The sequence below is a fragment of the Sus scrofa genome, chromosome 3 (assembly GCF_000003025.6).
Source record: "Sus scrofa isolate TJ Tabasco breed Duroc chromosome 3, Sscrofa11.1, whole genome shotgun sequence".
NCBI classification, from domain to species: Eukaryota; Metazoa; Chordata; class Mammalia; order Artiodactyla; family Suidae; genus Sus; species Sus scrofa.
In genome coordinates this window covers 53965854-53992738 of record NC_010445.4, presented here as the reverse complement: position 1 = coordinate 53992738, position 26885 = coordinate 53965854, and the positions used below count along the sequence as shown (strand labels likewise).

General features: G+C 45.5%; 1 protein-coding gene across 1 annotated transcript in view; it reads right to left on the bottom strand.

Moving 5' to 3' along the window:
- LONRF2 (LON peptidase N-terminal domain and ring finger 2) overlaps nt 10109-26885 on the bottom strand; it is a 41048-nt gene continuing 24271 nt past the window's right edge. The window contains exons 8-12 of the mRNA XM_021087177.1: nt 22568-22689; nt 20730-20888; nt 17217-17379; nt 14475-14624; nt 10109-11490 (exon numbers count right to left, since the gene is read on the bottom strand). Coding sequence (XP_020942836.1) covers nt 11296-11490; nt 14475-14624; nt 17217-17379; nt 20730-20888; nt 22568-22689 — 789 coding nt within the window. The 3' untranslated portion in view covers nt 10109-11295. The remainder of the gene's footprint in view (nt 11491-14474; nt 14625-17216; nt 17380-20729; nt 20889-22567; nt 22690-26885) is intronic.

Here is a 26885-nt window from a genome sequence, read left to right as displayed (position 1 = left end):
AACACTTGGAAACCTCATTTAAAATGGAGTCAGGGAGTTCCCATTGTGGCTCAGTGGAAATGAATCTGACTAGTATGCATGAGGATTCAAGTTCAATCCCTGGCCTCACTCAGTGGGTTAAGGATCCGGCACTGCCATGAGCTGTGATGTAGGCCACAGATGTGGTTTGGATCCCGAGTTGCTATGGCTATTGTGTAGGCCGGCGGCTACAGCTTGGATTTGACCCCTAGCCTGGGAACCTCCACATGCTGTGGGTGCAGCCGTAAAAAGACAATAAAATTAAAATTAAATTAAATAATAAGAATAAAATAAAATGGAATCAGGAGGCCAAAAGACAAAGCCCTCATGCCCTACCACTTGATGCCAACTGAAGACCCAGCAGGAAGTTATACCTTGCATTTCCAACAGGAAAAATGTTATTACTTTACTACCCAATAGGAAGAAGGAAGAAATTCTCCATGCCCAGCCACAGCCCGCCAATGAGAGGCTGTCACAGCTCAGCCAATAAAAAGCCACTATACTTTGAACTCTGTTTCCTCCAATGGACTCTTTGTTTATAACAGCCCCTCCCAACTCCCCCTTCTCCTCTAAAAAAGGATGTTCCTCTCCTTTGTTCTCCAGACTTGCCTGTGGTTTTCCATAGATCACATGTCCCAAATTGCAATTCTTTGCTGTTCCTAAATAAACCCATCTTGCTGGTAAAATGAGTGCGTTTTCATTGTTTCAGACAAACATTAGTTGCTGTCAGAGAAGTAAGACTGGAATAACTCCAATAACTCTAAGACTGGTGAGCAAACAGGTGCCAGCATCCAGCATGCCCACTGCATCACTGCTTTCTTGTCAGTCCTGGAGTTTGAGGGTAAGTCTTCTCTTGGATTCAAGGTCTCCCCTTTTCGCATTTGGAAACAGCTCCAGGCTTTATTGGGGATCTGCCTTTTTGAAGGCTCTGCCCTTCCCGTTAAAGGCTTTGTCTTTTCTGTGAGTACTTGCCTGACACTTGGCCTGACTTTGAAACCAATCTGTTTCTACTGGAACTGTGCAAGCTTTTGGTCTGACCCCTTTTGGAATTGAGCTCTTCCTACTGGACTTGTGCTGTTCAGAATGGTTTTTCCCCTTTGCGCTAGAGAAAAACCCCTAAGAAATGGAATCGTGGTCATCTAAATGTCTTGTAGGCACCATGCCTGCACCACTTCAGGGATCCTGGCTGGTTTTATGTTAAAAAACCATGATCCCTTCTTGTGTGCATTTCCAACTAAAGGACTGACTTTACCACAAATAATTTAGAACACCAATGGGCATTATGGGGAACTTCTGAATGCCTCAAACTTACTTTCCTAAACTGAACTGAACAGCCAGGAGTCTAAAATTGTCAAAACTGGGTGTTCCCATCGTGGCCCAGTGGAAATGAATCTGACTAACAACCATGATGATGCAAGTTCGATTCCTGGCCTTGCTCAGTGGGCTAAGGATCCGGTGTTGCCGTGAGCTGTGGTGTAGGTCACAGACGCTGCTTGGATCTGGCCTTGCTGTGGCTGTGGTATAGACCAGCGGCTACAGCTCAGATTAGACCCCTAGCCTGGGAACCTCCATATGCCATGGGCGTGGCCCTAAAAATACAGAAAAAATAAAATTGTCAAAACTGAATGGGATGCTTATTTTGAGGCTTCCAAACCTTTATCAGGAATCTAAAACTGTCTCCCTGCAAAGTACACTTTTTAAATTAACTGAAGCAAACAACAACTGAAGGAAGATGAAACGGCTTCTGAGGCCTCTTTCCCCTCCCGCGTCTCATGTCTCCCGACCCAGGACAGTCATCTGGTGCCCACCTCTAGGGCCGTCTTCTTCCTTCCCTTCTGCACTGCCTCCCACCTCCTCTGTACCCTCTGCATCCCCATTCTGATTCTTACACTAAACTTCCTTTTTTCCCGAAACCTCTCCCTGCTCCTTCCTCCCCTGAACCTGTCAGAACCTGCCCCTTGAAAGGTAGGACCTCTAAGAAACCAAACAAAAGCTTGTGTTCTGTGGACTAAAGCCAAATTGTGAGCCATAGTTAAAGAGTTTCCTAACATTACCAAGGACCCACACAGGTTTGCCAAAGAATTTAACACAGCTATCAAACTCACTAACGTGGTCTTTCAGCTTTATACCAGTTGGTTGCATCACATGCTTGTTGGTGAGGGTCAAGCCAAAGACTGGATGAAACTTATCTGATGGGAACATCCTAAAATGGATTTAGAAAAACAAACCTGGGAGTTTCCATTGTGGCTCAGTGGTTAAAGAACACAACTAGTATCCACGAGAATGTGGGTTCGATCCCTGGCCTCGCTCAGTGGGTTGAGGATCCGGCGTTGCTGTGAGCTGTGGCGTAGATCACTCAGATCCCGCGTGGCTGTAGCTGTGGTGTAAGCTGGCAGCATCAGATCCGATTTGACCCCTAGCCTTGGAACTTCCATGTGCCTCAGATTCAGCCCTAAAAAGACAAAAAAAGAGAATTGTTTTAATTAAAAAAAGAAAGAAAAACAAACTCCTATTTTTTTGGCAACATGCTAGAACACTCACCAGAGAACTCCATCTAGCAATTCCATTAGCTTTTCCTAAGCTTACTGATAGGAACAAAAATCAGTCTTGCACACACAACTGTGATGAACTTGTTCATAACTATTACAATCAACTGACGACTGTCTCAAAGAAAATCCTGATCTTTAGATGCTGAATCTGCTCAGGTAGCCTTTAATTCTATCTTTATTAATGGCTGAACCAGGATCTTTCTCTTTTAGGTAAAAGGACAAGGGTGGAAAGGGAAACTATGTCCATTCCACATCCAGTTAATTTAGCAAATTGGCTCACTCGCTCCCCCACCCCACCCCCAGATGAGTCACCTAAAAGCAAGATCATGAAAAGTCTCAATTTTCTACTCTGGCAAATGAAGGCCCCTAAGTGAAACCAAAATCTCCTAGTTTCTTTTATTACTGCAAAAAGCCAGGATAGCAGAACAAAAAATTATCACAAGCTTAAACACTCCGGGCACCTTCAGCCCTTCCGCCAGCCTTTCCAGTGCCCCCCTAACTCCCAGTGATGGAGCTCCCGAGGGGGAACTACAGGCGCTCTTCCCCACTCTCCCTCTTTGCTGGGTCAGAGAAATCACTCTCCAGGTTGGGGGCGAATGTCTGTCCCTACTGACATCAGAGGCACCCTCCCTTGGAGCTCAGCCCCACTGCTCTAAAGCAGCACTCCCCTGCCTCTGAGTACAGAAACAGGCCCAAGAGCGGGGTCCCCAACAAACCCCAGCAGGGTCATGTTTCTGAACCTATTTCTTTTTAGTCAGACTCTGAGAGATACCCATCTTCGTGTCCTTAGCCCCTCTGACCCTATCCGTTTATTAGGTCTAGGCATCCTTTATTAGTAAGATGCCAAAATGTCTTACTCCCCAAAGGGGAATGTAATTCTAGACCTAGACTGCTGCAATCAAAATACCCAACCAGGTAACATTCAGTGATGCTTTGACATCTTTATTTGCTCTGTCTCTGCTGGACTGGAGCTGACTCTGAAGACACTGATCATGTGTTGCTACAGAATCAGCCATCACCTTACTGCAAAATCTCCCACTGACACTGACAAAATCCACAGTGTATTTTCATCAAAGTGATCCCTAAAAACTTTTCCCTAGAATTAATCAATACCCTCTACGTAAAGAAGCCCTTCAGGAGTTCCCGTCGTGGCGCAGTGGTTAATGAATCTGACTAGGAACCATGAGGTTGCGGGTTCGGTCCCTGCCCTTGCTCAGTGGGTTAAGGATCCGCCGTTGCCATGAGCTGTGATGTAGACTGCAGACGCGGCTTGGATCCAGTGTTGCTGTGGCTCTGGCGTAGCTCAGTGGCTGCAGCTCCGATTGGACCCCTAGCCTGGGAACCTCCATATACCGCAGGAGCGGCCCAAGAAATACCAAAAAGACCAAAAAAAAAAAAAAAAAAAAAAAGACTAAAAAAAAAAAGAAGCCCTTCAAAGCACAAAGTCTGTGATAGAAGATTCCACTTCTATCCCACTCCTCTATCAGGGCCTCCTGATGCTTTGTGTTAATCCCTGTGACACTCCTATTTTACCCAAAAGATAAATCCAAGGGCCAACAATAGAGGTTTCTCCAGGACGTGCAAGCAACACACAACATTGTCATCCCTTGACACTGTCTTGTCCCCAACCCTTACGCACAACTGACATTCCCCCCAGAAGGCATTTTTTTTCACTTTAACTGAATTATGCAGTGCCTTCTTTTGCATTGCAGTTGAAAAGATGAGTCCGTATCTTTTTGCCTTTACCTGGGAAGGACTATAAATAATACACTTGGACAGTGATGCTGCAGGGTTTCGTGGAAAGGTCCTCTGACTTTCCACAAGTCTTAAAACTTGATTGGGATGAAATAAAAATTTTCTGCAGGCTCTATGCTGTTACAACATACAGCTGACCCTTGACTAACACGGCGGCTGGGGGCCCCAACTCCACATGCAGTTGAAAAATCCTAGTATAATTTCATAGTCAGAACTTTGCATTCACATCCATGGATTCACCCAAGGGTGACTATAGTACACATTTACTTTTTATTTTATTTGTTAATTTTATTTTGTCTTTTTCTGTCTTTTCTTGGGCGACACCCATGGCATATGGAGGTTCCCAGCATTGGGGTCTGATCAGAGCTGTAGCCGCCATCCTATCCCATAGCCACAGCAACGCCAGCTCCAAGCCGCGTCTGCGACCTACCTATAGCTCATGGCGACACCAGATCCTTAACCCACTGAGCAAAGCCAGGGATCGAACCCACAACCTCATGGTTCCTAGTCGGATTCGTTAACCACTGAGCCACGAGGGGAACTCCCATATTTATTTTTTAAAAGTCCATAAATGAGTGGACCCAGGTATTTCGTACCCATGCTGTTCAAGGGTCAGCTATATAGTGATTTATTTCTATGTGCTGTTTCTCAAGCCTAGTCACATGAAGACAGCATCTACCTATTAAAACTTTCAGCTTCAGGGACAAAGCCTCCAGAAAAAAAGTGTGCTTTGCCCAAACTCAAGTTCACATCTTGGCCACTTGATCTCACAACAAGGGCTACATTAGGATCCAGGCTGGCTTCGTGGCATCCTGACCTCCCAAAGTCTAAAACTCTGCACTAATCACGTGGCATTCCTGGGCTAGCTGGCTACTGTCAAAACTGGATTTCAAATTTATCTCTTGTGGCCCAGCCCCTACACGCTTTATTTAAAAACAGCAGGAGTTCTGTGGCTCAGCAGGTAAAGGAGCCGGCGCTGTCACTGCGGCGGCGAGGGTCGCTGCTGTGGTGAGGGTTTGATCCCTGGCCTAGGAACTTCTGCATGCCACAGGTACAGAAAAAAATTAGAAAATTAAATAAAAACAGCAAATGTGACCCCATTATTTGAGGAGATGACATAGCTTTGAAACCTGAAAGAAACGCTCAATGAGACCATGTACCCCTGGACAGCCTCATCGTCAGCTCCCCCTTTCTTTCCCCTTTGTATGTGAGAAGGAAGGGAACAGCCTTGGAGTCTTCACCCCAAAACAAGGGGACTGTCACCAACCCAGAGGGTATTACCGCCAATAGCTATACCCATGGCACTGGAATACTCCCCTTGCCTCAGAGCCATGCCTGGCACTGCTCTTCTGGTGAAGGCCACCAAAGAAATAATCACCGCTCCTCCCGAACCCTCTCTGGCCCCTGTGCAGTGCAGCCGTCCTAAGTTCTCAGCACACCTACGAAATCCTTTTGCTAACTGCTCCTCCCATAATTCTTTCATGTCCTCAACCTTAATCCTGTTTATCTTCTCCCCTCTTCGCTGATGAAACCCCTCATGACTGTTTCACACTGCAAGACCACCATTTGAGTCTCTGTATTAATTTGCAGGAGACCCCTCTAACGGATGTAGGTTTTTCGTGGTTTACTAATAGTTCCCATTTAAAAGATGAACATGGTACGTATTGGGCTGCGTTTGCTACCGCAACTCCTCTTGAGGTCATCAAAGCAGCACCTTAACCTTCGGCTACATTGGCCCAACAGGCTGAATTATCCACTCTCACACTGTAGCCACAGGCAAAACCACGAACACTTGTAGTGACAGCTGATAAGCACTCCTTACCACTGCCTGTGCCTTAAACCAGTGGCCCCCTGACAAGGCACTCCTGAACCAATCCTGGTGGGGAGATAATAAGGCCTCGAGAAGTAGCTACCTTACTCGTCCCACCCATCCAAATACAACCCAGGCGAACTTGTTCACGTGGCTCCTAGACACTCTGAATTGCCTGATGGACCAGTCAAGGTTTGTCAGATGGATTTCATACAGCTGCCCCCGCCTCGTGGATATAAATCTATGTTTTCATCATGGTCTGTATGTTTTCGCACTGGACTGAAGGTTTCCCCTGGAGACAGAACACTGCTTCTATGGCTAAAATTTTGTTAGAAAAAGACTCTCTCTTCCTGGGGAACCTCCTCTCAAGCTTCTCAGTAAGGAAGAACCCATTTCCCAACTCAGGTGCTTCAACAAATCTGTGCCATCCTGCCAGCTTTGTAACACTTTCACTGGGCTCACCCAGGCTCAATCTGCAAGGTCAGCTCAAAGCGCTGACAGCACTATTAAGACTCAATTGGCAAAATGTGCAGAGATCTTCCAAATAACCTTGGCTGAAAGCATCGCCTTTGGTCCTTCGCAGTCTCAGAGCCATCCCCTTTGCAACTCGTAATCAGACACAGGGCCCTGGCCTCTGCCTCTTCTGATCCACACCTGATACAAGGAGATACATGTCATTCTGTAAAGGCTTCATTTCTTCTATAATAAACGACCATGTTGTAACAAAGCAATCTTTTTGGGGTATGTCCCAGGCAGTCAAAGACCTTAAGCTGAACACCTTGCAACCTGCAGATTTCGTCTACTGAAAAAGACACCTCCATAAAGACTCTCTTCAACGTGGCCAGAAAGGCCCATATTAGGTACCAACGGCTATGTGTGCCACAAAACTCCAGAGAACAGACTCTTGGATTCATGTGACACATCTCACGAAAGCACCAAACCCTAACTGGACCTGCATACCACGTGATGACTTGAAGGTGAAAATTTTCCAGAAATGAAGTAGATAACATCAGATGAAACAGCTTTCCCAAGATGTCCAGACAAGCCCCATTAGAAAGTTCAGGATTCACAGTCTGTCTCTTTTACCTGGACTATTAACTGATTCTGGATTCTTTCTCAAATTCATGGTCTTTACATTTGCACCTAGGCTCTATTATCACTTGGTCCCAAACAGTTCTTTGGAGATTAACAACAACAACATCTTTGAAGTTTTGCTATTTTTGCAAAGAGTTTATTAACTATTGCTTCATGTTTATTCCTACCCTATCTTCCCAAAGAGCTTGTTTAACTCTCTCAGTTTTGAGTGAGCATTTGCTGTGTTAACTATTCTAAGAGAGCGCTTGGATGGGAAATGCCAGAGAGCTCTCCCTCCCACCCCTCCTTGTTACTTGAATATGGCCTTGATAGGTTTCTTTTCTTTTCTTTTTTAGGGCCACACCTGCGGCGTATGGAAGTTCCCAGTCTAGGGGTCCAATAGGAGCTACAGCCGCCAGCCTATACCACAGCTACAGAAATGCGAGATCCAAGCCACGTCTTTGACCTACACCTCAGCTCACAGCAACTCAGGATCCTTAATCCACTGAGTGAGGCCAGGGATTGAACCCACATCCCACCACTACCAAGAAGCTGCTGATCCCACTGCGTCACAGGGAGAGCTCCAATATTTTTATTATTATTTGAAAGACAGCATCTAAATTTTAAACAGTAATTTAAGTGGTGGAAGACAACATTAAAAAACAAAGGAAAAGAAACAGATGAACACTTTTTAAAGGTAGCTTATGAATCCTGACTTTATGTCATACGGCTAGGTCAGCTGACTGCATCAACTGCCAATGTTCCAAAACTTTTACGACAAAATGATAGTATCATTGTTCACAGCAATTCTACCATCTACTAACTTTGTTTCTTGATGATTCAAAAGTCCTGTGGTAAGAAAGGATGTCTTTGTGAGTATAAAAACAGGATAACATTCCAAAATTTGGCTTATGAATTAGTTCAATCTTGTGCTCGCATGGATAAACCTGAAAAATTTTTAATGTTTTCATTTGGAATTTTCAAAAAATTCTTAATTCAGAAGCCACGAACACATAAAAAAGGAAGAATACCCCTGCCCCCCAAATCCCGAGGGCTTTCAGAATACTGCCTGTCAGGATATCAGCTGCATTTCAAAGATACAGACAGGGATGGAATTACGAGTCAAGCCACTTAGGAGAGTGAATGGAAAAATACCTAACAGAGTGTTCTGTTCTGTACTGTAAGTGCTAAATCTAAAGAAGAAAAATCACTCCCCTACACTGTTATTACTCTAAGTAGGTTCTATTTTCATTCTGCTCTAACTAAAACATTAGGGTCAGAACAGCTTCTGTAAAATTAAACTGGAATGCTGTGACTTTCAATGAGACATTACATTATTCTTCTGAGAAATCCTTAGAAATGACATCTCTATTATAGAAAAAAGGTGGGGAGGGGAAGGGGGACTGTTCTACTTTAGCTGGATCTGTCGCAAACCCAATTGGAGATTTTTTTTCTTTTTTCATTTTTCACATGTGTAAAAGGAAGCTTCCTGCCTAATATGACTTGGGATATTGCTGCCTTCATTCAAGTTCATGACAAATAATGGGACCTAAGTGCTCAGGAAGTACCAATCTCTTCCTGTTTGTTTTGCACAATACAGAGGTATGATGCTGGACATCGCATGAAACAATAGCAGTCAACTCCCTTTGGGGTCTGAAAACAGAAACAACAAAAACCTCTGGGAGTTCCCGCTGTACTGCAGTCGAAATGAATCCAACTGATATGCATGAGGATGCAGATTTGATCCCTGGCCTCGCTCAGTAGGTTAAGGATCCAGCGTTGCCCTGGGCTGTGGTACAGGTCACAGAGGCAGCTCGGATCCCACGTGGCTGGGGCTGTGGTGTAGGCTGGCAGCTGTAGCTCCAATTCTACCCCTAACCTGGGAACTTCCATATGCTGTGGGTGCCACCCTAAGAAGCAAAATAAATAACTAAAAATAAAAACTTTGGTTGCTGTAGTCTGCGTCACAACTGCTGAGCAGGCTCAGAATGAGAAGCGAACTCAGAAAGTGCCAGACAGTCAGGAAGAGATAAGTGAATGATTCTGGTTAAAGAACTGAGGTCATTTCAAGAGCGATGTGAGAGAGCAATAGCACACAACTGCTATGGGGAAGCCCAGAGTCTCTGAACACAGAGGCTCAACTTCAGAAAAGCTCGAGAAACTGTGATCGCATTGTGGTTATCTGGACACCTCCACATGGAAACAGCAATGATACGGTTTTAAGGCAGAAAAAGGGTTTCCAAAAGAGAAAGAGCATAGTCAATGCTCCTGCATGGTCACAAACCATTTCTGACAAAGGTCTCTGGTGTACTAGATGCAGTCTGGCTTTCTTTTAGATGACCAAGTTAGGATACAGGGCCTAAACATTGTGAATAGTATTGTCAATGCATGAATTAACAACACATTTTAGAAATCACTTAGCCCAATTATCTCTAAACCATGTTCAAGATGAGATTTGAGAATGATAATATGTGAGGCACTGGGAACATCTGATTGGAAAATACTTTCTAATTTTCTCTTCATGACTAAGTTACACAAGAATAGTATTTACTCACTGCTATGATGAAGCTGAATTTCAGCCACTGAAAACTCCTACAATTAGAAACAAATATGATTTATGAAGTCTTTCTAATAATAAACTGCTTGATGGGTTGATAAACCACCAACATTCAGTATCTTTAGATATATTTTTAAAAACTCAAACATCACATCCCTGGAATGAATAAAGCAAAACTCAAAGCTGGTTTCCTCTCTAGTCTTGTTCTCCTCGTTTCTGAGTTAAGAATATCCACATCACAGGCCAAGAAGCCAACGAAATGCCCCAGCTCTTGGACCATAGAAAGATTCAGTACCTCAGGTCCAAATGGCTATTCCAATTAATATCACCAAAACATACTAGAGGTTGGAAGTCACATGATTTTTTTTTTAATAGATAACACCTGGTCTCATCATTATAAAACTTCAAGCCAAAAAAAGAGATTTTTAGGTCAGGATTGGAGAAAAACTTGCTAAATATTTACATTCCATACCTGTCCCCCTGTCCCCTTCCTGGTACGTTTTCCTAGAATAAATAAATACCCATTTCATAGGAGCTTTTTAAAGGCTTCCTGTATTAGCAGATGAATGGTGAACTGAACCTTACTGATTGGTCTGACTTCCAAGATAAATCTGAATAGAAAGATGACCGTCTTCTAAGTGCTTCCTTCACATCCACGGAGTCAGTGAGACAGGGTTATATTTGCAAGAGGGTCTTTGTACCACTTTGGTTGTGCTCTTAACATCCCAATGCACATACAGCTGTAGCTCCCTTTATTCTTCCTTTAGTATGAGTGTGTGTAAATACATATCCTCAAATCAACTACATGGTTTTCTGACTGTTCTATATCCAAGAGATATCTTCTTGTATTTTGATATTCATTTAATTACGACATGCAATTTACAATGTTTGAACTACTACAGGACACAAAACACAGTTCTATCCGGTTCTCTACTACTTCTAGGGTAAGGACTGACTTCGGCCCTTGCAAGGGACAATAGCTGGATGCCTCAACTTCACAGACAACTCCACAGTGACTTCACTTAAAGCCCAAAAGCACGTTTTCAGTTAGTGTGTACTCAGAGAAATAGGCTTCCAGATAAAAATGTGCTTTTCCTCTTACTATCTACCCACAGAAGCATGCTGTTCCCATCGGGAGAAGCATGCTGTTTCCGTCGGGAGGGGAGAAGCAAGACCCCTCTCTAGGAAAGGTGTCTCTTTTTTCTTGCAAAACCTAAACCACTGTCCACCATCTGGATCCCCATCCCGACCCCTGTTCCCAGTACTCTGCACACCAGAAGCATCTGTTTCAGAGAGATTTTTTTTTTTTTTAGGTTGTTTTCCAACTATGGGCTCCATTCAAATTTCAGAGTAAACCTATACAGTCCTGTGCAGACTTTGCACTTCTGAGCAGGAGTCAACGTTTGCTAAGTGTTCCGTTTTGCAACTCTATCAACAAGCATTTTACAAAGCACAATGGATGGAGGCAACTCGTCCATATCTGGCACCCCTCCTAAAACCCCAAGGGCTTCCAGCAGCCTTGACAGAGAAAGTCAATTATTTCTCTCCCTGCTGTTAACCAGCTCTTGCCGACTGTTCATCTTACGTGTGATGATGACTAAAATTCGCCGAATGGCGAGCAGACGCTCCTTCAGTGAGGTCATGCCGAGGATGGCCAGCTGGGCCTTCCGTTCCAACGGCAACACCGCCAGGATCCACCAGGACCACGCAGGACCGCTGGGATTACTCTGCGAGAGAAGTGCAAAGAAAACACAAAATTAGCACCCAAGAGACAAGCCTGCTCCCCCAGCGCTGTCTTTGGTTTCACCCACAGACATGTGAGCAGGGGTTAAACGCCACTTTCTATCCCAGGTCTGCTTCACCATTCATCCTGCCCTGAAAACACAGAGTATACCTCTGGGTTACACACAGGCAGGTGGGGAGTTCACAGAGGAAGAGTCTGCAAAGATAAGCAGCTTCCTCAGGGAAATTCTTTGTGAATTCAGTCACTCTTGTTCTCTCGAGGCTCTACTTCAGAGCACATGACCCGCAAGAGGAGGGGACCATGATTTTACCTCTACTTTCCAATGTTGTGTGGCATTGGGTTTTTTTGTTTGTTTGTTTTGTTTTTTAAGCTTTAAGCAGACTATACAAGCCAAAATATTTATAAAGCCAGTAATATGTGTACATTTTGGGTCCTATGAGAAGATAAATCTAATAATAAAGTCGATGTGGAGTTCCCGCTGTGGCTCAGCGGGTTAAGAACCCAACCAGTATCCATGAGGATGCAGGTTCGATCCCTGGCCCCACTCAGTGGGCTGAGGATCCCACATTGCTGTGAGCTATGGTGCAGGGCACAGATGCAGCTCAGATCTCGTGTTGCTGTGGCTGTGGTACAGGCCAGTAGCTACAGTTCTAATTTGACCCCTAGCCTGGGAACCTCCAAATGCCACTGGTGTGGCCTGGAGAAATTAAAAAAAAAACATTAATAACATCTACTTGACAAATGGACATATGTATCAAATATGCATATATATGAGTTGTTGAATACATATATAAAGAGTTATTATTAATTATATACACACGTCGTTGTTCTCAAGATTCCTGGGGCTGGAACCAAGACATCCAGGCCCTGGCATCCAGTATTGTGGCCTCTTTTCCGTTCCCACTCCACAGGCAAGTAGAATCCAAACTGGGAACCAGGGAACGAGGGGGCTCTGGTGTCACCTCTGCTTGGGGAGCGATCAGAGCGTACGGGCATCCTACGTCACTGCGCACAAGGCACCAGAGCTTCCTCTCCAAGGGAGGAAGGTATAGGTCTTGGAAGAAATGACCTTCCATGAGACTCACCATCCCCGTTCCTTCCTCATCTTACAGAGCAGGGAAGAACTGAGTAACAGGCTTGATGGGGAGGCCAATCTCGTCAAACAAGCAGGTCCTTCAAGCAGACAGCTTTCCTGGGCTACAGTCAGAGGGACATGTGACCATGGAGGATGGTCAGAGAGATGTAATGCTGCTGGCCTGGAGGAGAGGATGGAGGAAGGAAGGCCCAGGGTACGCCAGCAGCCAGCAAAGGTCAGGGAACAATTCTGCTTCAGAACATCCAGAAGGGGATCCAGTGTTGCTGTGGCCTTGAGCACAGCCTCAGGAGACCTGGGTTGGACCTATGGCCTCTGGAACTGTATGACAACAGATGTCTATTGTTTGAAGCTGCTGTGTTTGTGTGATGCATTACAATTAGAGATAAATGGGGGGGGGGGTGCTTTTTTTTTTTTTTTTTTTAAGCTGCACCTACAGCATATGGAGGTTTCTGCTAGGGGTCAAATCCAAGATGCATTGGCCAGCCTACACCACAGCCACAGCAACATGGGAACTGAACCTTGTCTGTGACTTGCACCACAGCTCACAGCAATGCTGGATCCCCAACTCACTGAGCGAAGCCAAGGAATGAACCCACGCCTTCATGGATACTAGTGGGGTTAATAACTCTCTGAGCCACAATGGGAACTCCCAGATAAACTGAGTTAATAAGCAAAAATTCCTAGAAAAAAACAATGACTCACACCATAACCAAGTTACTCTAATCACTGTGCTTTCTGAATCCGGGCTACACAACAGGAGGAAGAGGTTATGATGGAGCGGAGGGTGGGGAAGGGCTCAGGGGCAGTTTTCAGCTGAAAGCACTGTCCTGAGTTTGGAAAAGAAAGAACGCAAGCATGGGGAGAAGATAGAAGCTCTCAAGAGAGAAAAGAATGTAAAAATGGATGGAAAAGCTACACATCTTACCCTAAACATCCTGAGACCTGGTCCTGCCCCTCCCAGGACAGGTGGGAGTGTGTATATAGGAAGAACCATACGCTTTCAGTCACCAGCCCAAACCACCCTGCCTGGCTCTGTCACCTAAAGGCAGGGCAGAGGTGGCCTCAGCACTCAGAAATGCTTCACAGACCTGAAGTCCGTTCACCACTTAAAGAACCAGCATCACTGAAAGCGCTCCTGGGAGCACCGGAGAAAGCCAATGATGCTGACAGGACCGATGGCTAGGAGAGCCCTTTTTTTTTTTTTTTTTTTGGTCTTTCTGCCACTTCTTGGGCTGCTCCCATGGCATATGGAGGTTCCCAGGCTAGGGGCCCAATTGGAGCTGTAGCCGACAGCCTACACCAGAGCCACAGCAACACGGGATCCGAGCCACATCTGCAACCTACACCACAGCTCACAGCAACGGCGGATCCTTAACCCACTGAGCAAGGCCAGGGATTGAACCTGTAACCTCATGGTTTCTAGTCGGATTCGTTAACCACTGAAGTATGATGGGAACTCCACTAGGAGAGCTTCTGACTGAACAAGCTTTAGGGAACTTCCTCTTCATTTATGCAACACCTGCTCATTAGGTACAAGGCAGCATTATGCACAAAATGCGGAGGGTTCCTGCCAGTACAGTGAAATGACTGCCAGATCTTCCCATGTGGGTGAGAGAAGAACAAAGACTGACAGCCCATCAGAATAAACTGATTTCTGATAGAAAAGAATTACCTTCACACCGTGTTCATCAGAAGGCAATTACTGCTCTGCTTCCAAAGGCACACACTACCCATTAGGTGCTTCCTGGGGCTACTGATCCATGAACTGGCTCAGAGGCGATCATGATGGAGTCAAAAGCACAGCAGGTATGCCCAAGTTCTCCATCAGCACCCTGGGTCTCAGCTCCATGAAGGGGAGGGGGACGGCATACCTGAGGCTCAGGCTCCCTGTCTGGCATTAACCCAAAATGGCTTAAAATTTGTTCTTTCATGTGATCCTGCAGCGAAGTAAACCAGGACACGGACTGGTGATACACAGAATCGTGGAGCGTGGAGAGTTCTTCGTGCCCTGGACCTTCCACCTAAATGAGGAAAAAGACGACCTTCTCAGCAATCCACCGCCACACACACACACATACACCCCCACAGCGGCCACAGCCACATCCACTGGGTGGATTCCCGGCACTTGGATAATTTATAAGGTGGTGTTTGTTGTTGTTGTTGCCTGCACCTACAGCATGCAGAAGTTCCTGGGCCAGGGATCGAAGCCGTGCCACAGCAGTGACAATGTGAAACCCTTAACCACAAGGCCACAGGGAACTCATTAGTGTTCTATAAACTCGATAGATGCCCAACCCAGAAATCTGCACATTCATTATGCCATGGATCTGAAGCTACCCTCCCTGCCTGTCCATCTGTAACGCCCAGATGTTTCTCTTGACATAACATAGGTCTGATGTTATTATGAATAATTTTCCATGGCGACACACAACCCTCTGAGATACATCATAATTCACTCAATCCTTCAAGTGAGATAGATTTTAAAATAACACAAGTAACATACGTATTTATGCAAAGGTGGTTTTCCATGTGTGTGTGAGAGAGAGAAAGAGAGAAGGGGCTCTCAGTTCTTTAGGATAGAGTCCCTGAAGCAGAATTATCAAGTCAAAGAGTTGTAACCTTTTAAAACTGTATTCCACATCACCAAACTATATTCCAAAAGACATGCTACAGTGACAGCGCATGGCCTGAGCCTGATGCCCCCGGGAGGCCCTAAGCCCTTAGACAGACCACACACACACACACACACACACACACCGCCCCCGCCTCAACCTGGTACCCATCTCACGGGCCAGTATGGCTCAGTTCTGCTGAGGACACCTGATGGGAAAAGCACTGGGCGGGGGACAAGGGGCCCAGGTTTGTTCTGGCTTCAGCATTGCTTCTTGTGTGGGAATGTGAGCCAGTTCTGTGGCCTCCTTAGGACAGAATTTTCTCATCTGTAAAATGGGACTAAACTACAAAGGTCCTTCCTGGTTATAAAATGACAGTCTTTGTGAAAATCAGGGTGAACAGATGACCAGAAACAGATGTCCTTTTCTGTCTGGAAAAAGGACAGAGCTGACCCCATGGTGTGGATGTGACTGCTCACAGGTGTCACAAAAATGTATCTCTGTCCCCAAAGTGCCCTCCAGCGGTATATGAGAGAGCTGAAGATGCCCCATCCACATTTCCAAATGTGGATCAAAGAATTCAAAAGAGAGATCCAGTCATTCCAAGGGCTTCCTCCTTATAGTCATTTTTAATGCTTTTTGCAGCATGACTTACACACTGAGAAAGCACAGTTCTCAACTGTGGGCTCTAAGTGTCGTCAACCATACACTCTAGCACATCCACCATCCTGAACAGAACTGAGGACACTTCCATCTCCTAGAAGGACTCTCCACCCCCTTCCCATCCATCACAGCTCCCTACCCTGAAGCCGCTCTCTGACCCCATCGCCAAAGACTTGTTACGCCTATTCTCAGAAGGGCATAAGCAAAGTCGCACAGTGTATTTTTTGTGTGTCTGGCTTCTTCAGTTTAGGAGACCATGTCTAGAAAATGCATTCATGTTGTTCTGTGTGTCAGAAATTCACTCTTTTTTTACTGCCAGGCCGTTGCCTTGTATGAGTCACTACAATTTGTTTATCTATTCATCTGCAGATAGGCAACAGAGCTGTTTCTTGTTTGGGGCAATTAATGACTAAAGACAATTAGGAAAAGATTTGAGAATCCTTTCAAAAATGTTGCCGATCTGTCAAAATACATCTTCTGATGTCTCTATTAGACATGTAAAGACTTCTAAAGGGGTAAGAGAGCCAAGCCATTGATATGTAGCTTTAGGAGGTATTTTTAAGCACCAGGGTTTTACATTATTACATCCTGAACCAAAACCAGCATCTAGAACAGGGATGGACGGCCACTTGCAAGTCAAATCCCATATGCTGTGTTTGCCAACAGCACTTGACTGCAAACCAATCATGTTCCCTCATCTATGTCTTATCTGTGGCTACATCTGTGCTACAGCAGAGCTGAGAAGCTGCGACAGAGGCCACGTGAGCTGGAAAGTCACCATACTTACTGTGCATCCCTCACAGACAAGGCCTTCCAACCCCTGGGACAGAACATCAAAACGACAACTCACAAACCCATTTTGCAATGTGTGGCAGTCACAGTTTGCAGAAGGGGAGGGTTTCTCCACCAGCTCCAACTCAGGTAAAAATCCTGAGTTAGTAAGTAAATACAGAGTTCCCGTTGTGGCTCAGCAGAAACAAACCTGACTAGTATCCATGAGCACGCAGGTTCGATCCCTGGCCTTGCTCAGCTGGTCAAGGATCCCAGCATTGCCAGGGAGCTGTAGTGTAGGTCGCAGACGCAGCTCGGATCTGGCATTGCTGTGGCTATGATGTCAGCTGGCAGCTATAGTTTTGATTCAACCCCTAGCCTGGGAACTTCCATACAATACGCCACAGGTGTGGCCCTAAAAAGACCAAAAAAAAAAAAAAGGCACTTACATACTGAACTAAGGAGGAAAACAGTAAGACTGCCAGTAACGACCTAGCCTGGCCTCCCCACAACACAGAGGGAAACGAGGTGAAGGACCTCTACCCCCACCAGTAAAACCAGCCTCACCTTTTCATCTTCAAGATACTCGATGTCTGCCGTGTTGTAGCCGTCTCTGTGGCGGTGGCTTAAAACGCGGAACCTGCTGATCCCAATGGCATCCACGACAGAACTTCCGTCAGGAAGGGTCCTGACACCCTTAATCTCCAGCATGCAGCCATACTCCGAGAGCCTGGCGGGACGGGACAGCCGGAAGAAACGACTGTGACTTTTTAAAATGCAGGAAGATGGAGTTCCCGTCGTGGCTCAGCTGTAACCATGAGGACGTGAGTTGGATCCTGGCCTTGCTCAGTGAGTTAAGGATCCGGCCTTGCTGTGACCTGTGGTGTAGGTCACAGACGTGGCTCAGATCTGGCGTTGCTGTGGCTCCAATTTGACCAGCAGCTGTAGCTCTGGTTCTAGCCTGGGAACTTCCATGTGCTGTGGGTGTGGCCCTAAAACGACAAAAAAAAAAAAAAAAAAAAAAAGAACAGAATACGATGGGATGGGATAGAATAGAATGGACCAGAACAGAAGGCAGGAGGTCCTTACTTCTCCCTAGGTGAAAGCCTAGGTCTCGAAGGAATCAAAAGCCAAACAAAAAGAGCAGCGTCCCCACATCAGAGCAGCAAGGATCTCTTCTTCTCTGAAGGACACCAGCAGATGACTCCTCTCGTTACACACAGGTGGGCATGGGGGGCAGAGGAAGGGCCTTCAGGGACATGGCACCCTTGCCCCAGTCGTTTAGGCCAACAGGGCGGGGATCCGGACCCAACACAGCCCTCGGCCCCTCACAGCCCTCACCCCTAGGCCCAGAGGGCGTCACCGGCATCCAGAGAGCGTGCTGCCTTGGAAAGTCGGCTCCAACCACTGCCTTCATCTCCCGGCTCCCCATCCAGCCTCCAAACCCCACCGATCCGCTGACACCACCCCAGCGGAGTCACCCGTGACACTGTGCCCCTGCTCACCAGTCGCTGACCCAACACCCCTGCTCCCCCCCTTCGCCCTCCCTGACAGGTCCTGCCTCCCTCACCTGTCCCCACACGCAGGGACAGCCCCAGATACTGGCCTGGGCTACTTGTGTCATCACTGCAAAGCTCTCCCACCTGATCCCACCCCATCATGGTTCTGACGCCCGTGTCCTGAAGGTACTGGCCGTGCCTACAGTGTCTAGCATTACGCAGAAGAGTTTATCGCACGTACTCATCCAAGTACAAGCATGAACACGGAGGCTTGGAAGAACTCAACAACTGATCTAAGGCCACAGGAGGACCGAGGGCTGAGGTCAGAACCCAAGGCGCTCTGATTCTAAAGGGAACAACTTCGCACAAGCATACAGCTCTGAAGTCCGATGCCCCGGTGAGCCACCTGCGCAGTCCTAACGCCGCTACTGGGATGGCCAAACACTCTCTTCCTGCTCACGTGAGGGTCCATCTCCTCAGCAGGGACATGCATGCAGGCCCTGAAGAGCCCTGTCAGGGGAGGCCTCGCTGCCCTGTGCTCGGGGCTCAGCCTTCCAGTGTCGGCTCCTCCCAAGTCTGTCTCGGCCGCAGAGCCTGCAGCTGCCGGGGCTCAAAGCTCTCGTGTTTCGCCACATGAGGCCATTAGAATCTGCCCCAAGAATCATCAGCATCCTCCCTCTCCCCCATGCCTCCCCCGGGCTTGGCCACAGGTGAGCCAGGGCTCCTGCCTGCTCTCCCTGCAGGACCCGTCTTGCCTCTGTTACCCTGAGCACTTCAATGGGTTCAAGAAGCATATGCTCCGTACTTTATCTGGAGTAAATCTAGTCTGGGTGATCCATATCCTCGGTGGAAGTGGAACTTGCAGAACTTCTGTTGTCACTCTGCTCCTGCTATGATGACTCAAATTTTAATATATTCATATTTATTCACCTCCTCCTCTAGGCTAGTGCTCTCGGCATCTTGTGTTAAGAAAAAATTCTTTTGGAGTTCCCTTTGTGGCTCAGTAGTTAATGAACCCAACTAGGATCCATAAGCACACAGGTTCGATCCCTGGTCTCCCTCAGTGGGTTAAGGATCCAATGTTGCTGTGAGCTGTGGTGCAGGTCACAGATGAGGCTCGGATCCCACATTGCTGTGGCTGTGGTGTAGGTCAGCAGCTGCAGCTCCAATTCGAACCCTACCCTGGGAACTTCCATATGCCGGGGGTGCAGCCCTAAAAAGACAAAAAGAAAGCAAAAAAATCCCTATTTCTAATTATAAAGACAGTCCCCAATATTTTCTCTCAAATCTTTTAGCACTTTGTTTTCACATCTCACAATGGGCGCATACACGTGTGTACAGCATAAGGCAAAGAAGAAATTTCCTTTCCTGTTTAGACCACCCACCAACTGTCTGAGCACCTTTTATTAAGTGGTTTTGCCTTTTTTCACAAAATTATATATAAACTTGGGAGTCCATATATGAGTAGACTGCTTATCTCTATGGTCTGTTTCAAAGATCTACTGACTTGGACTTTTAAGTTCATTGAAGGAATATTCTCCCATCTGGCTCAGCAGGTGTCCTCAAAACCATCATGGTCTTGATCTGCTGCCTTAACACAGGGGTTCTAAAATCAGCTTGAGCAATCCCATAAAAAAGCCCCTCTTGGGGTGCAGATCAGAGTGACCTTTGACTTATAGACCAAACTGGAGCAAACGAACATCTCTAGGGGACACTGAATCTATGTACCCATGAACGTAGTATTTCTGTCCATTGCTGAACATCTTTCCATACAGTGGTAGACTTTTCTCCATAAAGGCCCTACACATATCTTTACGATCTGTTCCTAGGTGTAGATGGTGGAAACTAGCCTAGAAGGTGGCCCAAACATCCATTCTCCCCTCCCTCCTGGGTGTCTGGATGAACACTTCCCAGCCTCCTTTGCAGCAACTGTGAGCAGCAGAGACCTGGGCCCCTTTGCTCTGGAATCCCCTACAAGCATTAGCTAGAACCTGGATGCAGTGACCTCATCAGGACCACTCAGTAACAACAAAGCCCTAGGGGATCAGGAGGCCAGGAGGTGGAAAGGACCTGGAGTTCCCAAAGCAGGCCTTGGAGGGGAGCTCTCTGCTGATCTGGACCGTCTTCCCCAGATAGCAGATGCAAAACAGAGAGAAAAACCAAGTGCCATGGGTTTTCCTAAGACTGAAATTTTTCTGGCTATGTAGACAAAGGTTTCATGGAAGATGAAACAATTTTTTAGATCTGAAAAGCTGGACCAGATTTGCTTGTATAATGTGGGAGGCTGAAGGGAAGGCAGAGGGAAGAATGGCGGCGTGAAAACACAACCCGTATTGGGAGAAATACTTGGATGAAGGCAAATGATATGGCAGTGGACCAGCAGGTACAATGTCTGAAAGGACGGAGTAGAAGATGAGGCTAGGAAGAAGGCTGGGATCACATCCTGGACGGCCCTGGATTTATACTTTGTCTTAAGAGGAGCCACTAGAGATTTGCAACATCCTCCTCAATTGTTCATCAAGAGAAATAACAAATGATGCATTTAATCAGGACCCTTCCTTTGGAGGCTGGTGATTCTTACCCCGCGTGCTCAGCAGATAAACACATGCCGAACCGTTTGGTGCCAGTTTCCATGCATCTTCTGATCATAAGCCGATAGCGGGGCTCGAAAACGTGGAGGGGACAGGGGACGGTGGGGAAGGCCATGGCGCACACAAAGATGGGCACATCTCTGGTCAGACTGCAGGGTGAGAGAAAGGGTAACTTAGACGCGGGAGCCATTAGCAACAGAAGGGAGAGCTGGTCGCTGTAAAACAGCTAAGGCTAGCCAACCTCAATTTGCTTATTTACAGAACAAAACCCTCTGGCCTGCTTCGGTCCTAAGCAGGAAAAGAAAGCCAGGGCCACACAGCAGGAGAACATCCATCAGGTGACCCTGGTTTCATGCCAAGCCAGGGAGAGAGAGAATCTGATGAGAGAGAATATGCTGATGACCACTACAAAAGCATTCTGATGTTCTTGAGAGCACTGTGCTAGGTGAAATAACTCCAACAGAGAAAGACAAATGCCTTATGTCCTCATTTATGTGTGGAATCTATCAATAAACAAAACCAAGCTCAGAGATACAGACTGGGCTGCTAGAGGCAGGGGACAGGGGGTGAAATGGGTGACGGGATCCAAAGGTACAAACTTACAGTTATAGAATAAGTCAGTCCTGGGGATGTAATGGGCAGCACAGTGACTCTAGTTGACAAGACTTTGTTACATGTCTGAAAGTTGCTGAGAGTAGATCTTAAAAGTTCTCACCATAAGAAAAAAAAAAATTGGCAGTTCCCATTGTGGCTCAGCAGTTTAGGAACCCCATTAGCATCCATGAGGATACGTGTTCAATCCCTGGCCTCACTCAGTGGGTTAAGGATCCAGATCCCGTGTTGCAATGAGCTGTAGTAAGGTCAAAGATGTGGCTTGGATCCCACGTTGCTGTGGCTGTGGTGTAAGTCAGCAGGTGCAGCTCCCATTCGACCCCTAGCCTGGGAACTTCCATTTGCCACGGGTGTGGCCCTAAAAAGAGAAAAAAAAAAAAAAGTAACTATACCTGGTGAGAAATGTTAACTAGATTTATTGTGCTAATCATTTCACAATATACACAAATATCAACTGATGTTGGACACTTGAAGCTAATATAATGTTGAATATCAATTATATCGGAATAAAAACAAATTCTGATGAAAGCACAAGCCATAAAGTAGTCAAAGGTAATGAGTTCTAGATAAAAAGAGATGAATGATAAGAATCTCGATATGTCCTGAGTTCCCATTGTGGCTCAGCAGAAACGAATCTGACTAGTATCCATGAGGACGCAGGTTCTGTCCCTGGCCTCGCTCAGTGGGTTAAGGATCTGGCATTGCTGTGAGCTATGGTGTAGGTCACAGACACGGCTCAGATCCTGTGTTGCTGTGGCTGTGATGCAGGCCAGTGGCTACAGCTCCAATTCAACCTCTAGCCTGGGAACCTCTATATGCTGTGGGTGTGACCCTAAAAAAGAATTTCAATATGTTCAGGTTATTACAACCCAAAACTTTAATCACTTTAAAAGAGGAAAAACAACTATCAAGTTTGAGTCATAATCCAGTTTTCCCTTCCATTTCTACATGCTGTGCCTTTTCAATTCTGAAAAATTCAATACTGTTTATTGAGATACAAAAAGCAACCTCATAATTTCGTCAAAACACATTTGTGAAATATTTCCTAAACCCTTTTTCAGTTAAATTTCCATAAACTCTTTGGGATCATTCCTTTTTTTCTTTTTTGAGGCTCATTTCTCTGCCAAAGGGGGAAACACCTGCAGCTGTGAGGCTAACAAGGACTTTCTTCTCTAACCTGAACTCAATACCAAGCACCTGAAGCACAACGACTTACTTTGACAGCTCCGTCATTTCCTCGTCGTAAATTCTCTTCCTGTCAGACAGTTCATCCGACAGATAGCGCAGTATTAATTCTTCGGCCAGAGTCGTTATATTAAAATTCCTGCTGGCCAACAACTGTGACAAAAGACAATGGTAAGTAATACTGAGGCAGATAATAACTCAGGTTGTCAGTGTTAGGAGCACGGCTCCCCTATACATTCTTTGATATAGATATTGATTAACATTTGTGGCTTAAGGGCTCCAGGGAGGAACATTCCCACAGGCCTTGTTTTATTGTAGGATATGCACATTCTGCACAGGCTTTGTTTACTACAGGAAATGCGAATCTCTAGCCCACCTCTCAATAGATAAAAAAGGAATGAGAGGAATGGTGACTTAGGCTAAGCAAAGAAAAGGACAAAGAAACCAAAAACTTCCATTTCCACCCCTAAAACCCTATTGGAGAAGGACTGATATAGGTAATTGAGCAAGGCTAATGGGAGAAAACCACATCTTTCTGGACCCCCCCCCCATCTTTAAGGGATAAAAACCCCTACTGGATAGTAAAGAAGGGGGCTCTTCTCCCCGCTCCCAGCAGCCCTGGGAGCTGTTTGCTTTCCTTTAATAAAGACTTTGCCATTGTGGCACAGCAAACGAATCCAACTAGGAACCATGAGGTTGTAGGTTCTATCCCTGGCCTTGTTCAGGGGGTTAAGGATCAGGCATTGCTGTGAGCTGTGGTATAGGTCGCAGACGTGGCTTGGATCTGGAATTCCTGTGACTGTGGCTTAGGCCAGTGGCTACAGCTCCGATTAGACCCCTAGCCTGGGAACCTCCATATGCCGCAGGTGCAGCCCTAAAAGGACAAAAGACAAAAAAAAATTAAAAGAATAAATAAAAATAAAAAGACTTTGCTTGCTTGCTCCTGTATGTTCACAAAGTTCATTCTTCAGCTGCGATGAAAAAGAACCCAGATTCCAGTATCAATACCATGTGGTAATTCATTCTCAAGGACGAAGTGTTCTCTTCTGGGTCAAGGGTCAACAAGGAGGTGGAGGTGGGGACTTGGGGGAGAAAAGGGAGGGGGTGAGAGCAGGGAACTCAGCCCTGAGGGGAGGGGGGCACAGGAGGAGGGGTCTACCTGGAGGAGCAACTCCAATCTTGCTGGCAAGTGTCACAATGTCAGGGAGGGGACAGGGGTGAGCTGGAAGAGATTATTTTCCTATTTATGAAATAATCACCATGTAGGCTTCAGTGACCAGAGAAGCCAAGCAGGAATGATGAATAATAATCTGCATCTCAGATTTAAGATTGTGGATTTAAACTAAAACCAATTTCCCAGTTTTGTGGGTGCTCTCTGGTTCTGTTGTGCTTCTTACACAAACACACACCAAAAGCCAAGAGTTGACTTTATTTGGATTGAGAAAAGGTGTGAGGGACCAAGGAATTAAAGTTGGATGTGTATAAATAAATGAGCCCAATATAATATAAAAATTAAATTTTAAAAAAAGTTGGATGTGAAGGGAAAGGAGGTGGAAACTGAATTTCAATAATGCTAGGATCGGCAGGCTGAAGGGTCACAGATGGCGGAAGAACTCTTACTGAGTGTGTGTGATAAAACTCTCTGCATTGACTTTATCTCAAGCATACAAATTTGCAAGTAACAGCTCTTTTTCACAGACATCCTAACATACCTATAAGTTAAGGTAGGCTTACTGCTCTATCCTATAGGTAGTGTCTACCCTGCACTCATAAAGAAGTCTGGGGTCTTTGAAATTAAGGGACCAATACAGAGCCACCATGGCATAGCTGGGACCCCAGACCTGGTAGGTTTCAATGTCCTGCAGTTTTGGCAACCTGCTGCATTTCTGGGCGTGGGCTTGCTCTATGTAATAACACACGGGTGAGTCCTAGACACACTGCCATCTTTCCCTTTAGCTCATGTAAACAAGCTCCAAAGATCACTATGCCTGACTGAGAACTTGGAATTCAACCTCTGGAAACCACTGCACTTGAGAACCTCAGTAAGAGACGAACCAGCAGAAACAAGTGTTGCTTCATTCACAATACTACCTTATAACTGCTGTTATTAATGACTAAGTGCTGTTATTAATGACTAAGTACAAACTGTTAGCTCATGCTTTCGTTTTATCGTAGAGCAATACAATGAAATTAGCCCGACTTGTCTTTTTGTTACATAGATAATGGATAGCTCATGTTTACAGTAACACCTGTGAGGAAGTCCAAGCTCATGAAGTGATTTCTGCATTCAAGAAAGACCAGAGTAGGAGTCTGAACTTTGCTTCATTATATTCTCATTTCTGGAACATTGGCAATCTATGTATATATACCTTGCATGGAATCATTCATTCATTCAACATGGATTTTTTTCAAACCCCTAGCATATCTGGTCCCTAAAGACCAAGTAAAAACAAAACATGTTATCTCTGTCCCTAAAGAGCTTATAGTCTTTTTTTTTTTTCTTTTTTCTTTTTTGTCTTTTTAGGGCTGTACCTGCAAGCACATGGACGTTCCCAGGCTAAGGGTCGAATAGGAGCTGTAGTTGCCAGCCACAGCCACAACCACAGTAAGGCTGGATCCAAGCCGCGCTGACAACCTACACCATAGCTGATGGCAACACCAGATCCTTAACCCACTAAGCAAGGCCAGGGATGGAATCCACATCTTCGCTGCATAGCCCCCCTCCCCTCCCCCCGCCCCAGACAACACTTAACTTGGAAGGGAGTGTGGGTCTGTGCTATAAATAGTAGTCACAAAGAAGTGCGGTTTACTCTTGAGGACACGTGCACCCTCTCCAGGCCCACTGGCCCAGACTAGGTTGGGTACAGCAAGCGGCAGGCCAGATGCCACCTCCCTGTTAGCAAGAAGAGACAGCAAAACACCCTAGGGTAGAATCACACAGGGATCGCCAAGGTGGATGCTATCAGACTCAGGAACAGCCACCATGACGGCACACGATGACAAGTGACAGCCCTGTCCATGGTTGACATTCCTCTTGAGAATGAATGCAGGATAATTAGACTCAGCATGTCTGCAAGTAGCCTGTGTACCTACAGTGTCTTAGAGAGACTTTAATTATAACAAGTTATTTTAACAAGGTTAATCAGTAAATTAAAAAGTTACCAATATGGAAAAAGTCACATAAGCATTCTATCTCCTCTTACCATACAGATTTTCATAATGAATACATATATTTGTTTTAAAAATATTGATCCTACTTATGATGTATTAAGGGAGCTTAATGTCTAGGAGGCAACTAAGGCAAATATTCTTAGTAGTGTTTTATGGAAATGGGGGAAGATCCCATTCCCACTAAAGCTAAGTAACCTGCTTTGTGGAAAGTCAGTGGTGCCAAAGGGATCACAGCCCTTTACAGTTCATACATATCCACTGTTTGATCAGAAAGCCTACAGTTTCTAAATGCTGTCTATTGTATTTACCATGCCCAACAAATGGATTTAACAGTCTTTTAATTATGTTAGACACAGTTACATAGCTTCCTTGTGGAACCTAAGTTTTACAGGTCTTGATTTCAGACAAAGAACCTTTGCAACTCGTGTGGCATCAAAGCGACTTCCCAGTGGTCAGAAATGATTGAGCCTTATGTTCACAGTGGCACTATTTACAATGGCCAAGAAACAGCCTAAATGTCTACCGACAGATGAATGGCTAAAAGAGGATGTGGGACATATATACAATGGAATACTACTCAGCCACAAAAAAGAATGAACTAATGTCACTAGGAACAGCAAGGATGGACCTAGAGATTGTCATACGAAGCAGAGTCAGTCAGACTGAGAATGACATATACCATGTAATAGCACTTATATGTGGAATCGAAAATACAACACAAATCAAGATATCTAGGAAACAAAACCAGACTCACAAAGAGAGGAGACTTGGGGTTGTCAAAGGGGAGGGTGGAGAAGTGGGGAAGGGAAGGATTGGGAGTTTGGGATTAGCAGAGGCTGTACTACATGTACAATGGATAAGCAACAAAGTCCTACTGGAGGGCACAGGGAACTGTATTCAATATCCTAGGATAAACCAGAATGGAAAAGAATATGAAAAATGTATGTGTGTGTGTGCTCATATGTAATGTATGTACATACATTACATACATGCAAAATATGTATGTATACATAAAAACGTATGTGTGTATATATGTATATATATATAACTGAATCTTGCTGTACAGCAGAAGTTAACACACTGTAAATCAACTATACTTCAATACATTTTTATTAATAAGAAATGATCAAGTCTTCAATTCTAAGCAGAACCAAGCATCATAATATGACTTCACCTTG